The 15,469-nt window shown below is 37.4% G+C and overlaps 1 protein-coding gene across 3 annotated transcripts; it reads right to left on the reverse strand.

Annotated features, from left to right (window-relative positions):
- Positions 1–1,503: 1,503 nt before the first annotated feature.
- Positions 1,504–14,243, reverse strand: LOC148845734 (uncharacterized). 3 transcript variants are annotated; one of them, XM_088956118.1, is made up of 9 exons: positions 14,124–14,243; positions 12,726–13,232; positions 12,393–12,590; positions 12,153–12,239; positions 11,807–11,917; positions 6,921–7,052; positions 3,407–3,544; positions 2,786–3,010; positions 1,504–2,142 (listed from the first exon to the last, which is right to left on the reverse strand). In XM_088956118.1, the coding sequence occupies exons 2-9, from the start codon at positions 13,218–13,220 to the stop codon at positions 1,762–1,764; spliced, it is 1,767 nt and encodes a 588-aa protein (XP_088812244.1). In that variant the 5' UTR covers positions 13,221–13,232; positions 14,124–14,243; the 3' UTR covers positions 1,504–1,761. The 3 variants fall into 3 exon arrangements, with proteins under 3 accessions (XP_088812244.1, XP_088812245.1, XP_088812243.1); XM_088956119.1 differs by lacking the exon at positions 14,124–14,243 and adding an exon at positions 13,656–13,832 and having other exon boundaries at positions 12,393–12,578; XM_088956117.1 differs by lacking the exon at positions 14,124–14,243 and adding an exon at positions 13,656–13,827.
- Positions 14,244–15,469: the final 1,226 nt, after the last annotated feature.

Here is a 15,469-nt window from a genome sequence, read left to right on the forward strand (position 1 = left end):
AAGTGTATCCCCATAGTTCACACTTCAAAACTATTAAAGTATAGATTTCTTATGTGCATATAGCTTAGTCATTTAAATTTCATATTTGGTGTTATTAATATTTTATTAGGATTTATTTGAGATTTTCCTAGCATATCCATGCAAATCTTAATTTTTCCATTGTATCTATGACCATCCAAAGTGTATCATGATACAACTCTTAAAATTATTCTCAGATACTCTCTTTGCATTTCCAATACTTTGAACTTTCTAAGTGGCATCATTATATTCTGGTCAAAATTGTTCCTTGAGCAATCGTAACACATCTTCAGGCACTTCCTTCAAAGGCTTGAATGAGATTTCACTGCTTTAACACAATACAACTCCTCATCTTGTTGTCTTGTTTTTCTCTTCAACCTTTATTTTTTGGTCATAGACACTTCAACTAGACCCTTATGAGTAGGAATATTTAGGGTAGCTTCAACCTGAAATGGTTCTTACATAGCTGGTGACATAGGCCTTGCATTTAGAATGCAAAATTTTTAATCCATTGTAGCAAATTTTTGCCTTATAGAAGTGACTCTAGATGTTAGAGAGTATATTTGATCATGGGATCCATCCTTCTATTCTTCATAGCTATGAATTGTTGAAAAATAATAATAAAAAAGGTAAAATGGAACTTATCGGTGATCGCTTTACGAAACCAATTCATAGCAATGTTGCAAAAAAGTTGTTGAGAACTGAAAATTGCATAAAAATGAGGGATGACTCGTGCTATTTGGCCACTCTCATTAAAACCGAATCTCCCTCCAACATGAATCAAATCATCTAACTTGGTATAAACTGCTATAACTATAGGATTCGCCATGTCTTACCGAGGTTTCTCTAACACCTATAAATATGACTTTTTTTTGGTAGATATGGCCTGGATCATTGGCAGCCCGTTGTCAGGGTTTTAAGTTTATGGTTATATACAAATATCATCACAAAGACTACTCTCTACACTAAGGCTGTATTGGGAATGCGGTGGAAAAATCCACCACACCATGTAAAAGTCAGTCGAAGAAAAATTCATTGTGTAAAAGTCCATCAGTTTAAAAGTTTTTGGGGTATTAGACATTTTTGAAGTGAGAATCAATATATATTTACGTCGATAAAATCGATGTATCATTTATATCAATTTAAGATGAAAAGGTCAAACCAAAAAGTTGTTTACATTGATTTTCAATGTAAGCTTTACATCCCAAACAAACAGCTGAAAAAGTGAACTGGGCGTGAAATTTTACACTAGTCCACTTTTACATGAGAAACAAATGCGTGTAAATGCAAACCGACAATGGAAGTTTATGTCAATTCACATTTACACCCCAATCAAATGTAGCCTAAGGGATATTCAGCAACATGATTGGTTTCATTTTTTCGAACATAAAAATCTGCTTCATCAGCAAAATTAATGTATTTTTGCTGATGCTGCAAAAACAAAATCATACATGTCGAACACCCCTCAAATTCAAGAATACAAAATTTCAAATGAAAAAAAGACATTTCAAATCAGTCTAATATTTTTGTAGTTTATCTTCAGCTTGAATTAAATATTAGATAGCTGTATGGTATACTAATTAGCATACAAAACCCCTCTTAAATTTAATTCCTTTTACTTAATAGAAGGGAATAACGGACATACACGCAAGCCACCCAATCTTACAACTCAACAAGTTCACATGCATGTAGCAAATTTCCCACAACCTTTAGATTTACATGAGTAGAAGTAAACACGTGGATTTAAATTTCTATACCACCAAAGCAGAGAAGCAGACTTCCAGACTCTATTCTGTTCTTAAAAATCACTTTATCAAACAACAAGCTCTCAGCTGAAACCTGCAACTTATAGTCATCTGCATCATAGCTGCTTGATCTTGCAATCTGACATTCCCCAGTATCTCTGTGGATTTCTTTCTCAAACTTCTTAACATAATTTCCTATGTCATGGTGAAGACCAAGAGTTTCTGTTGGTTCATGAGCAAATGAGAACCGGAAAGTTCCCATTTGTTCTCTGATACCTGCTAAACTCCCTTGATCATTTCTTGGCTCCTCAGAACTGCTGCCAGCTGTTAAAACAGATACCTCATGACTGGGGGTACATTCAACTTGATTTGCTGATTCCTGCAAGCATATATTTCAAGATTAATAGAAGAGCAATAGAGTTGTCCTCTTTAATTTGGGGTCATGGTTTTGAAATATGGAATGAAAAATCTTCCAACAAGCTTGCCTGAAGTTTCAAACTGTACGAAAATTTCTGTGAACTTACCTGTATCTATACAGATTGTATATCATATAGATTGAAAGCTAATAACTTATTCTATTTCCCATAACTCTCATTTTACAAATTGAATTTCTTCAATGGGGGGGGGGGGGGGAGTATATCTATTATGGGTGGTAGATAAGTTCTCTGGCATTATGATTCAAAAATTAACAGGAGAATTGCTGACAATGAGACCTTAAAACTACACAGATATTGGGGAAAAAGTTATTGAACGATTTTGGTGGAAGATGAATGCTTTGACATCATGTTTCTACAAATAAAAGAAGAATTGTTTACAGGAAGACCCTCAAGGGACACATCCCCATTTTTCTTTTACCTGTTTTCTGTTACAAACAAATGCATATTTATAATAGTTCTAATTTAAATAACTCAAACTTGAATAGAACGTAAAACAGAGGATCATATAAATAACCAAAGAGTTCACCATTTTCTGAGATTGTTTAGGACAGAATAATAAACACCAGTTACTTAAGCGATAGGTACCTTCTTGTGATTGAGATGAACATCGGAACAATAGGTGGTTGAGGCACTTGGACTTCCACATGCAAAAAATCTACCATCACTAACTGAAGAAGTGACAACAGGCGGTGGGTCTTCTGGTGACGAGAAATCAGAACTATCAAATGTTGATATTGATACACACTCATCAAAATAATTCATGGCTTCTTCAGTGAGACGCTTTGAAATCTTTCGACGCTCGATGCTATTCTGTGAGTAATTCATGATTGAAGGGAAGCATGTCAGACTCATACTAGGAGCCAAGAGAAACCATGATAGCTAAGTCAGATATTCCTGGTCTCTGAAGATGCACATATAATATAAGATAAACCCAATAGCTTTCAATTTATTCAAGAATGTGATGACCAAAAGTAAAACTATCAGATAAATATACTTCACTTTGGCCAAATGTTTTCACCACCCAAAATAATGCTACTTAGCAGATGATACTCACATTTAATCAACATGATATTTGAAACATTGGGAAAAAGGGTTGGTTGGATGGTCAAATGGATCGTATGCTTTCCCAAAGTGTACTGGGAAGTATCTTACAAGGCTTGTCTGGAAAAGATAACTGGTTCAGTATACAAGAATATCAAAGCTTACTCTTCTCCTTGGTCGTGATTTATGAATGTTTGGCACCTTAGGATCTGGAAGTATTTCTTTAAGAATTCTACTGAGTTCTTGCCCACGATGTTCCTCAACAGCCAGGTCTTCTCGAAGTTTCCTAGCCCGATCCTGTGACTGCAAGTTGGAAAACAATATCCACTCATGGATACTAATTAAGATTTAAAAAAAGGACCATAGACTAAAATACTCATTTATAAAATATGTATCTCATGTCAAGTTTGGATATTCAATAAAAAGCATCATTCTCATTCATCAAAAAAAAAAAAAGCATTCATTAAAAAAAATAAAAAGCATCATTCTCTAGCAGTCAGTTATGACTTTATGCTACACTATATCAAGTTATTACTATTTTATTCTGTTTTAACATCTCTCTTTTAATATCTATGATGGTTCGACAATTCATATTTGCAAAGTACCGATTTTAGACACGATATTTTTATTTTTCATGAGTATAAGATGTCTTTGTCATGCGAAATCCATATTTTAATTTTCCAATGTTAAATATACATCCACTTATTTGGACACTTTCCTAATATAAATCATTAACAGATATTGTTAGAAAATATAACACATTGCAATTAGATCAACATGCAAACTACGTTGTGTGATTTAATATTCATGCTACAAGTCAATTTATTGCATTGCTTTGTTGTTTGTGTTTCTTTTATTGGATACCAGTAAATGGAATTAGGGATGAAACTTTGGCCGAGGTAGCCCAAACCCAACCTGAACCCAACCCAAAAAATCAGGTCAGGTAGGGCCAGATTGGAGATTAGATTAGGATAAAATATGAACCATGGCTTGACTTTGGGTTGAGACATTGAGCAACCCAGCACAACTTGAACCCAACATGTCTTCATATTTGTACGTAAAAATATTATGTAAATATTTATTTATATATGCACGCAACTATACATCTGTGTGTGCATGTGTGTGCGTGTGTAATAGAATAGTTTAGTGATTTAGTAAGTTTACTCACAAACATAAGGTTAAACAAAAATTGAGGAACATGTAAAACAGAAGAAAGGAGAAGTTGTCGTGTTGGGTTAACTGTGCCAACCCCAGATACCTGGGATGTAGCACCTTTAGTAAGAGTAACAAACCGAAAGGATGAAGGTAAAGGGTTAAATTGGGTGAAGTTAGTTGAAGTACCTGTCATGTGATCAGTTGCTCCAGAGTTAATGACCCATGGAGATGAGGTGGAGAGGAAGCAGGTGGAACCAATACCTGATGTCTGAGCAAGAGTAGCAGTGGAAGCATGAGATGGTGCAGTAGAAGCTATCAAAGGATTGTAATCTTCCTTGGAAATGGCTATAGTTTCACTTTCCAGTCGATTGTTTGGAGCCGACACTTGAGCAGTAATGGACTCTTCACCATGGTAGGACACTTGATTAGCATAACTCCCTTTGTTCTTCAACAGCCTACAATATAAATCTCTACAATATCCAATAGCATGGCCCTCTAACCTACAATGTGTATAGAATCTGGTTGATGTGGTTCTACCACGTCCACAACCACTTCTAGAACCAAGATCACCTCTACCCCCATGCTGTCTATGTTGCCCTCGGCTACCACTTCGTCACCCATAAAAGTACCTCTTCTTCCTCTACCTCCATTTCCAGTAACAGTAAATGCTGCACAATCAATCATAGATGTGCTCTCAGACAGTTTGGCTCTTTGAAGACAAGAAAACACATCCTCCAAATCTGGTAACTCTGGACTACTCAAGTTCTGAGATCAACTGATTCATATTCAGCTTTAATCCCAGATAAAAACTTAGTGACACAAAGTTCCTTCCTCTGCTTTTCTAGAACAGCAATGTCACTAGAGAGTGGTTGGTACATATTCAACTCCTCACAAAGGCCCACCATATCTGCATGGTACTCTTCAAGAGACTTATCACCTTGTTGAAGATTAAAGAATGACTAAAATAACTGATAAATCCAGGTCACATTATTGCTACCTGAATACATTCTTTTTGCTTGGTCCCATATCTGTTTAGTTGTATATAAAATATCAGTGGACTACTAATTTTAAGTTCCATTGAATTCCATAACCAAGTTTTCTATTTGGGCATTTTCTTGAATCCAATCAGAATAGTTGTCACTGTTAGCCGCAGGTTTCTTTTCAGTTATAAACTTCAGCTTCTTTCTAGCCGTAAGGCGTACTTCTACAGATTTAGCCCAAATTGCATAGCTACCACTCCCATTCAGGATTCAGCTTAATATTGGTCATTTGAACATAAATAAAGTATGGTGTAACAACTATAGATTGTTTTGAATCCATATCTTTCACAATAACAGATGTGAAAAACCTAACGAGGGCCTTCACTCAACTCGGAAATTATGAAATCAATAACAATTCAATTCTGAAATAATTCTAGAAAATCACAGATTCACAAACTGAATATTAAGAAGTTTACGCACACCCTTACACCTTTATCTATCACTTTACTGGGTTGATCACTTCACTCCTTCATTCACAGTATCTACTATCACAAGTCACTTCAGTACCTCACCTGTTTTGCTCATTTAATCACTGCTGAATCGATGTCTTCACACAGATTCATCACAGCTCCCTCTTGAAATGATCCCACTAGAGGGTTTTCATCTCACACATCACTTGCACCACCAACTGTGATGGTTAGACCCATCACAGATCACTTAGTAAACAGAAAGTGAGAAAACCCTAGGCCGATCAGGAGAACTAGGGTTTAGTTGGCCACAAAAGTAACTTCTAGAGCAGTTCAAAGGGAATAAGATGGAGTAGAAAGAACGAGAAAGCTCAATCTCCCTGCTCTGATACCATGTAACAGAGCTGTATTAGTATTCAGACCAGGAAGAAGAGAGAGAAGAGATTGATCAAAAAAAAAAAAGAAGAAGAGAGACGAGGGAGAGAAGAGAAAGAGAGATTAGGGCTAAGAGAAAACAGCCAAACCTCTCTTAGAAGAGATGATTAGAGTCTAATCTCTCTAACAAAGTCGGCCCAGCATATATATATATATATATATAAAATAAGTGGATGTTGAATAATGCCCCTGTTTATGATAATTTTAGGACTGGAGTGCCCTTATTATCTTTTGGTAATTACTAGATTACCCTGCCTCCCAAGACTTAACATAAAAACAGTTCTCTCAACACTTGCATGATTGGAAATTTTTTCCATATAATATGATGATTTTGTCCAAAGTTCACAGGTCAGTTGTGGCCCTGTATCACAGAATTTGGGGTCAGAGAGATAATGACTCCTGAAACAGGCATATTTCCCATATCTGTACCTGAATTCATGTAACATCACTTGGAGTTTGATCCTCTTTACACAAGACAATATGTAAAGTGTAAACAATGCTCTGAAATTTTGCCTAATAATAAGCTCAATTATCATTCAAGTATTTCTTAACACTAGAGTTGGACTACAGTCATCACTACACAAATCCTTATACCACTCTATTTCAGTCTGCTGCTAAAAGTTGGAGGTAATGCAAAGTTACCTCCTCAAGCTTTCTAGCATATTCCCTTCTGATGTCTGAAACTAATTCAACTGCATCAGGATTGACCAACTCTGGAGGTATATCAGCAATATTGGTTGTTCCAATAATGGAAGGATTCTTCCTCCTGATAGCCTGGTTTATAAGAAGCATGGAAGAAAAACAGAAAATAAGTAATAAAAAAGTATATATGTACTACCAGAAAATAAACTGAAGTTTATAACTGGATTGATATAATGCATTATGCATCTCCTTAAATAATATCATATGCAAAAGTGTATAATTTGTTTCATATTTCCCTATAACAACAAATTTCCTTGGAAATGCCAACATATTTGAAACTGGAGAAAGAAAAAATAAGTTTTAATTACTAATAATAAAAAATAAAAAATTGAAATAATTTGCCTTGTAAGTTGCATATATTCTTGATTCATATCAGTATTAGATTTTAAATAATATATTTTTTTACTCAACTTGGTGGATACAATTTTAGTGCCAGAAGATTTCAGTCACTTTCACTTCGTATCTTCAAAAAGCATTTTCAATTACTCATCAAAAGAATCTTTCATGAAACCGGAATCATGTATGAGCCTCAGCAGCTTCTTTTTCCATTCTTATTTCTTGTTCTCTTGAAAGATTCTATCAGCATTTTCATCATTCCTGTTTGTAAATTTTGCAGGTTTTTGAGAAGCTCATATCTAGAGGAGTCACAATTAAAGGGAATCTAAATCTGTATATAAGGTCCCACAATATCTCGCTAAAGTATGAAACTTGTTTCTTTAAGAATCAATTGACCATCCACTCAAAGAGTAACTATCAAGTTCCATAACAATGTACTCAGGTTGACTATTCTCTCTATCCTTTAGAGGCAAATCCCCATAAACAAAAGATCATCCTAGGACTTAATTATATCCTTTCCTTGAATCCCATATGACAAAGAAGAAAGACATGGTATGTAGCACTGGTATATTTTCAAAGAGAAGATGAAGTATCTCTTCCTGTCAGCCCTGCTTCCCATGGTTTATGAAATTTAATTGAGATTCTTCTTTACTATCATTTTATGAAGTATCTGTGGAGGAAGAAAGTACAGAATCTTCTGACACCAACTCATTATGAGAAGAAGGATATTCACTCTATTTCCATTAGGGTGGCAGTTCATATCCAATGTAGGCAATTTCAATGTTGTTCCCCATGGTCTTACATGGTTGCATTCAATAGGTATTGGGAGTATGATTGTCAACAGAGTTCAGAATGTGGGGCCAAAGTCTAAGAAGAAGGAAGTTAAAACCCCATATTTCATGTGTCAACCAGCAGGAAAGAGAACAGTAAACCAAGAAGAGATTAGACAAGCAGTTTTATCAGGATTATTGGGATGTGGTGAAAGAAGATTTATTTAAGGTATTTAAGGAGATTGAAGGTTAGCACATAGTCAGCCCTAGAGTCAATGACACCTTCATAGCATTAATCCCTAAGAAGGTAAATGTGAAACACCCTAAAGATTTTAGGCCTATTAGTTTTTTTTTTTTAGTGACTAGTATCTACAAAATTTCAGCTAAGGTGTTTCTTTGAGGAAAAGAGAAGTTCTGCCCTCTTTTTATTAGTCAAGCCCAAGGAGCCTTTGTGCAAGGGAGACAAATAACTGATCAGTTTTTATTAGCCAATGAACGAGTGGAGGAAATAGGAAGTCTGGCCAACAGGGTTTTTTCTGTAAGTTGGACCTAGAAAAGGCTTATGACTTGGTGGATTAGAACTTCCTGGTAGAGGTACTAAGGAGTTGTGATTTTGGAGAAAGGTGGTGTAATTGGGTGAAGGGTTGTGTTAGTTCCTATCATTTTTCAGTGTTGGTCAATAGTGTGGTCAAGGATTTCTTTCTAGTTTGTAGAGGTCTAAGGCAAGGAGACCCTTTATCGCCCTTTATGTTCACCCTTGTAGCTGATATTTTTAGTAGATCAATCACAAAAGCTGATAGGGAAGATGTGATGAAGGGTTTGAGGATAGGCAGGAATAGAGTTCTGATAACCCATCTCCAGTTTGCTAATGACATTATAATTTTCTACGAAGGGGTGATTTGAGTAAGGTGAGCAACCTAAAAGGCTTGATAAAACACTTTGAGAGTTATCCAATTTGAAGATAAAACTTGGATAAAAGTTGTGTTATGGGTATTAATATTGAATCTGTGCAAAGTGTTTAGATTGTCCTACTTCCTGGCCTATGTCATAGGCCTAGGAGAGCTGTTTTTTTACTCCAATTTTTGAAAAGTTTTTTCTATCAAAAAAAAATAAAAGGAAAAGTTTGATCTATCAAAAAAAAATGGAAAAGTTTGAAAAGCGGCTGGTGACTTGAAAAAAGAATTATCTCTCTAGGGGGGTAGAGTAACTTTGTTAAGAGACACTTTAGTTAATTTTTTGATTTATTACCTCTCATTGTTTAGAATTCCTGCTAGGGAGGAGGCCAAGAATCTATAGAGACTGATGGGGGACTTTCTTTGGGAACTAGGGGAAGAGAAAAAGGACCATTTAATAAGGTGGGAATTAGTGTGCAGGAGCAAGAAAGAAGGTGGACTGGGAATAGACAATTTAGTCCTTAAGAATGTACCTCTATTCGGGAAGTGGCTACAGAAATGACCGTTTGAGAGAGAGAGACTTTGGCATGAGGTGATAGCTAGTATTCATGGGTCTTTGGAAAATGGTTGGGATGCTAGAGTATCACATCGGGCTACTTTGTCTACACCTTGGAAAACAATTCGTGGCATTCTTCCTCTTTTTCTGAATTTTGTCAAGTATGATGTTCGCTCTAGTAATTCTGTTTTCTTTTGGGAAGATATTCGGATGGGTAATTCACCTGTCAAGGACCTCTTTCCCTCTCTTTACTCCATTCCTTGTTTAAGAAGAAGGTTGTTTCTAACTTGCTCCACTCTCCTGTCCTCCCTCTGTCTTTAAGTTGGAATTTTGGGTTTTGAAGAGGTTTAAGGGACAATGAACTTGAGTGTGTCTCGGACCTTTTACTTCTTGGTAATGTCTGTTTGGACCCCTCAACTAGATAGTCGGACTTGGATCCCCCATCCAAAAGGTTCCTTCTCCTATGCTTCTTTCTTTAAGACCTTTTGTTCTTTTTCTGGTCAAAGGGTTTTTTTTCGGTTAAGGAGGTTTGGACTAGGCATGTTCCCTCTAAAATTGTGGTGTTTTGCTAGGAGGATTTTTCTTTTTTGGAAAAATTAATACCTTAGACCGTTTGTAGAAGAAAAGGTTTTTTATGTGTTTGCCTCCTTACTGGAGTTTTCTTTGCAAAGCTAATGGTGAGGATTGTTTGCGCTTACTAATATTCTGCTCCTTTGTTGCAACTATTTGGAATTGGATTTTTGCTTTGTTTGGGTGTAGGTGGAACTCACCTACAAATGTAAATCAACTTCCATCCTTTTTTGTGTGGCCCACTAAAAGAGGGAGAAGCATATGGAAATGTATTAGAGCAGCTGCCCTCTGGACAATTTGGGAAAAAAGGAATGCAAGAATTTTTCAAGAAAAAGAAATAAGTCTATTAATTGTCAAAGATTGCATCTTGACAAGAACAATATATTGGTTGAGAGCTATGGATTCCTTCCAATCCTTTTCCTTTGATAAGCTCTGGAGGAGTTGATCAGCTATGGCAGTTGGCACTCCAAGAACGGATAGGGTCTATGCAGAGTGGGTTCCTCCTCCTGACGGAAGTGTAAAGTTGAATTTTAATGGAAGTAGCCAGGGTAACACAAGACCTTATAGAATAGGAGTAGTGAGAGATAAGATTGCAACATTTTAGCCTTATTCTCTGAACCAGTGGGTTTAGGAGGCTATTAGGATGAACTATTAGTAGGTATTCAAATTGCAAATCAGTTGGCTGTGGAAAATCTAATAATTGAAGGAGACTCTAAAGTTGTTGTGGGGTAGCTGGCAGGTTCGGACTCAGTGGTTTGGTGCTATAGGGATCTCTTAAAGAAAGCTAAGTGGTCTTTTCAATTATCAAAAAAAGGAAAAAAAAAAAAAAAGAAAGAAAGCCAAGTGGTTAACAAGAAACATGAATATTAGCTGTCATTGGGTGGGTAAGTCAGCGAGAGTCCGGATCCGCTCCTCACACTGCACACCTCACACCGACCTCACAGTATGTCCTGGCCGCACATCGGGAACATCTCCCATCCTTGAATTTATTATTCATGGGGAGATGTTCCGATTACAGGGTGGGATGTGGCTGTGAAGTCAGTGTAAGGCACGCTATGTGAGGAGCAGATCCCAATACGGTCAGCGAATGCTTTGGCTGATTGTCTTGTCAAACAAGGGGTTAACAGGGAAAATCTGCATTGGGCTGCTTTATAATCTGTTTTCTAGTGTTTAAAATGTAATCTTCTCTTGTAAGGAGAGGCCGCACCTCATGCCTCTCCTTAGGATGCTTGTAATAGTTCTCATATCCTGCTAATAAAATCATACTTCAATTATCAAAAAAAAAAAGAAGTATCAGGCAATATTTATCAATGTTGTAAAGTTTTTCCTTCATCAAACAAAAACGGATTTACTAAAACCTTCTGATGCTGACATGATATGAATTCTGTTGGTGTTCTATCCATTTTCCATGATTTTTTTGTCAGAAATTTCCAGCAACTTTCATGGTACACCCTGTAGCTTGAAGGTTAAAATTTTAGTTTCTTTCAGAAACAGGGAAGTTCCTTTTCTAACTGCTTGTTTACTAATAAAAATGGCATTTACAAATTCAACAGTTCTTACTTTTTGTCAGAAAGTCTATCTCTGTTATGTTGTACGTTTTCAACAGCTACACAATCCACAAACTTGGCAGCTTGGGGTTTTTCATAAACAAATATAAAAATGTCAAGGAAAGTAATACATCTTTCAAGCATGCAAACTTACATTTTCTAGGTCATTTTGAACCTCAGAAATAGCACGTCTCACTTCTGATCGAACAGTTTCATATATACCGCTTGTACCAGCATCACTGGCAGGGTGATCACTCTGGAGAGACTGAGAAACTAAAACAAAGTTAAAATATAACCAAATAAAAAATAAGAGAATTATTATTGATAAAAAAAATAAGAGAATTATCAGGACATATAATTATTCTGTGAAAACAAAAACCATGAAAAGAAAAATTATTAGACAAAACTATCTTACAATTCAGGATTGGAGCTTCACTAAGCCATGTATTGCTATTTGAGTGATTATATCTGAACCAAGGGCAAAGAAACAAAGTATCTACCTTCATCTGTTCAAAAACAGCCTTGATTGTTTTCTCCTCAGCTTCTGAATATGAACGTGTAGAAATTCCATCTTCCCAATTTGGAATCTGTGTAAAAGACAGAAACAAGCAAAAACAAAACCAAAAACGAGAGTCGTTTTTTTTTTATCAGTAAGAATAAAAAAATGAGGATCACTGAATAGCACAAGTCCTTCTATAATTTCCTAAGCAAGAAGGAATCAAGATCTCCAACAAACTTACAATCAAACCATCAGAAGGCTCCAAAAGTGGATGCTGGCTAGACCATGTTTGCATATTCTTTGTTTGATCAGACAATTCAGAAGCATTTGTGATTAAATTATCTTTCTTCTCGATGCTACGACCCAAATTCCCGTTGTTTCTTGTTTTTATACTTGATGATAAATTATAATCTTGTTCCACTTCACTCTGTAAATACAACTAACAACAATTTAATATAGTCATGAACCAGAACTCCGAGACCAGAACTAAGCCAAGATGAAAACTAATAACGAAAGATATATAGAAACAACTATTTGTAGATCAGGAATTTCAATGGAACAGGGAAGGTCAAACCTCAGAGTTCCCATAACGACCCCTTGACACTGACCGTCGGCGTCTTCCCGTGTCTACCCTCGACAAACTTCGACCTACTTCCTTTCGGTTACCGGACGACGTATTCCCATAACCGGAGTTCCTCGAAACCGATCTTCCTCTTCTAGTATCTGAAACATTCGAAGCCGGTCTACCCAATCTGGATGCACTTGAATCGAGTTTGGCGATCCCAATAACATTTTCCGTTTCAGTTGAACCTCTAGGTGGTGATGTGCTGCTCCAGAATAGGGGATTATCTCTTTTATTCAAAAACTCCTCTTTGTCCGTGGATGGCAACTGTGACGAAGAGGGTGTTTCGAGAGAATTTCTCGAGAACGCGCTCACACTTCTGGACCTTCGATGCAGAACTTTCTTACCCAAGTTCTCTGAATTACTTTCTGTCGCAGAAGCTAAGTTGGTGGAAGGAGTTCCCAAGCTTCCTCTCTTAGACGTTGATTTGAAGGCCGAAACCGCCATTAATCGGTTAATCTGGCCAGAAAAAAGGAAAACCCAGAATTTAAACAACCAAAATATCAAATCTAGGCATAACCCAGAAACAAGAAGATGAATGGACCCTACAAACTCGCCAGAAAAACAAAGCACATTGGTGCAACAAAATGTAAATGCCAGAACTAAACACAATTGTAAGGACCCAGTTCAAATTTGATTTTCAATTGCTGGTAAACAGTTCAATCTATATTAAATGACCATTTTGGAATCCAATTTCTTATAGTTTGGTTTACAGTACAAAGAATCAAGAAAGTTGGGCTTTTTTTTTTTCTTGGGTCGAAGCAAAACTAAAATACGAGAAAAGGAAGAGGAAGAAGTAAATGGAAATCCATTGCAAGTGAAGTAAAGCAAATACAATAGAGTGAGAGAATGCAGAAAGCGATTTGGAATATGCAACGTTACCTTTTTGGAATGGAACGATGGTGAGGCGTGGGCTGGGGGCCTGCCGGGGGGCTTGCCGATTTGTTACCACCTACCAGATTTTTCACTTTTTGGCATTATTATTACCTACGGCGTCGTCGCGTTCAACGACCACAGAGCCGTCAGCGGCCACAATTCGGCACTCTCCGGGTCCAGTGCGCAAATGGTCATTTCATGGGTTTTAAAAACGACCCGGTAACCGAATCGGTCAGGGTCTTGTTATCGGGTCGAACGGTCCGACTCTATACTTTGTTTTGCGATAAAAACCCCTATACTATGACCATGAGATAAAAACCCTCTCCAATTAGCATTGAGTTAAAATCCGCCGTTACAATATTTTTTAATCCTCATATTACTCTTGTAATAAGAAAAATACTATTCATTTTCCCCGACCACAGATACACAAACAGTAGCGGAGATAAGGGGAGAGAAAGGGAGATCGGGGATTACTATCGTTGATGTTCTCTGCCTCTGCAATATTTTTCCCTCGCTTTGTTCACTGCGTCTCTGTATTTTTCCTCGGCATCAGATCCGGATTTTTCCTTGACATTGTTTCCAGGAGCAAATCACTTCGTCCCGCGCAGACAATGTCGTTCATACTTCTCCCCTTTCTCTGTCAAATTCAACTTCTGAATCTCCTCTACGTTATCTAAACAAGGATATACTCCGTCATACTCTCCAGACACAGTTGAAATCTCTCAATCTTAAGCTTAACCTTACCTCCTCCGCTGCCGCCACCATTTCCGTCATCCCCCTCCCATCCTGTCGACTCAAATTGCCCAAACTCTTAATCAACTTCGGATCAAATTCACCTACCTCAAATTCCTCCGACATTGTTCCAATCTCATCCAAAATCCCCGTTTTATCCACCACAGCCGGCGGTGGTGGCGGCGGCAATGTCAATGTCAGTAGCAGTGGTGGTGGCAGAGGGGGATTCGTCGTCTCTAAAGTTTGATTGGGTGTGATAGAAGCAAGACTGAACGTTTTGTTGGCGTTGGGAGAAAGAGCCATAGATGGGGTTTGAGCAATAACTGGGTTTTGCTGGCGGGAGTTGAAGAAGATGAGCTGTTGGTACCCATCTGAGTAGTGCCTTCCGAGGTAAAACAGAGCAAAGGAAATGAGAACGAAAGCTGAGACCTTCGTGAAAAACGAAGCTCTCAGGAATTCCGGGATGTTAAAGCCTTTCATGGCTTCATGAACCCTTCTTCCAGAGAATAAGAAGAAGAATTAGAGAGTGCTTGTTCAGAAGAAAGCTCAGAACATTTTCCGATCTATTCCGATCCAAAGTTTTGTTTGTGTGAGAAGAAAACTAAAGCAGAAAAATCTACATTTTTTTCCTCGTTAATATGGCTGTCGAAACTCGAAAGGTGGCGAGCTAGAACTGATCTCGTTATCTGTTGCAGAGACTAGAGAGTACTTTGCACAAGCTCTGTGCGGTGGACTGTGGATGAAACGGGAAATTCCAATAGTGGCAACGATAAAGACGCTGGAAAGCTTTCCACATGTAGAAACCAACCCAACCAGTAGGGCCCACTTAATACTGCGTCCAATTTTAAGCATATCTGACGGTGAAGAGACTTAATATACATAGATTTATTTACGTTCGTACTCTCTCTCCTGAAACTTCATCGCTGCCTCCATGAAAACGACTTCCATCGACACACACATACTCTCTCTCCTCTCATCTTCGCCCATTCTTATTGTCCCGTAAAATCTGCTGCATTTGGGTTTTGGAGCATTCCCGATAGAGGAAGAAGAAGGATTGAGGAAAATGTGGATATGCTGTTCGTGTATGG

This window comes from Nelumbo lutea, chromosome 7 (genome assembly GCF_056320005.1).
Source record: "Nelumbo lutea isolate HS-2025 chromosome 7, American lotus-T2T, whole genome shotgun sequence".
NCBI lineage: Eukaryota > Viridiplantae > Streptophyta > Magnoliopsida > Proteales > Nelumbonaceae > Nelumbo > Nelumbo lutea.

What these genes read in the sequence shown, in the direction of transcription:
- LOC148845734 (XM_088956118.1), bottom strand. Translation starts at nt 13,220, where the DNA reads ATGGCGGTTTCGGCCTTCAAATCAACGTCTAAGAGAGGAAGCTTGGGA. An exon ending in TTCAAAATGACCTAGAAAAT is followed by an intron (nt 7,053 to 11,806) that starts GTAAGTTTGCAT and finishes CTTATAAACCAG; the next exon opens with GCTATCAGGAGGAAGAATCC. An exon ending in ATGCTAGAAAGCTTGAGGAG is followed by an intron (nt 3,545 to 6,920) that starts GTAACTTTGCAT and finishes TCCAACTTGCAG; the next exon opens with TCACAGGATCGGGCTAGGAA.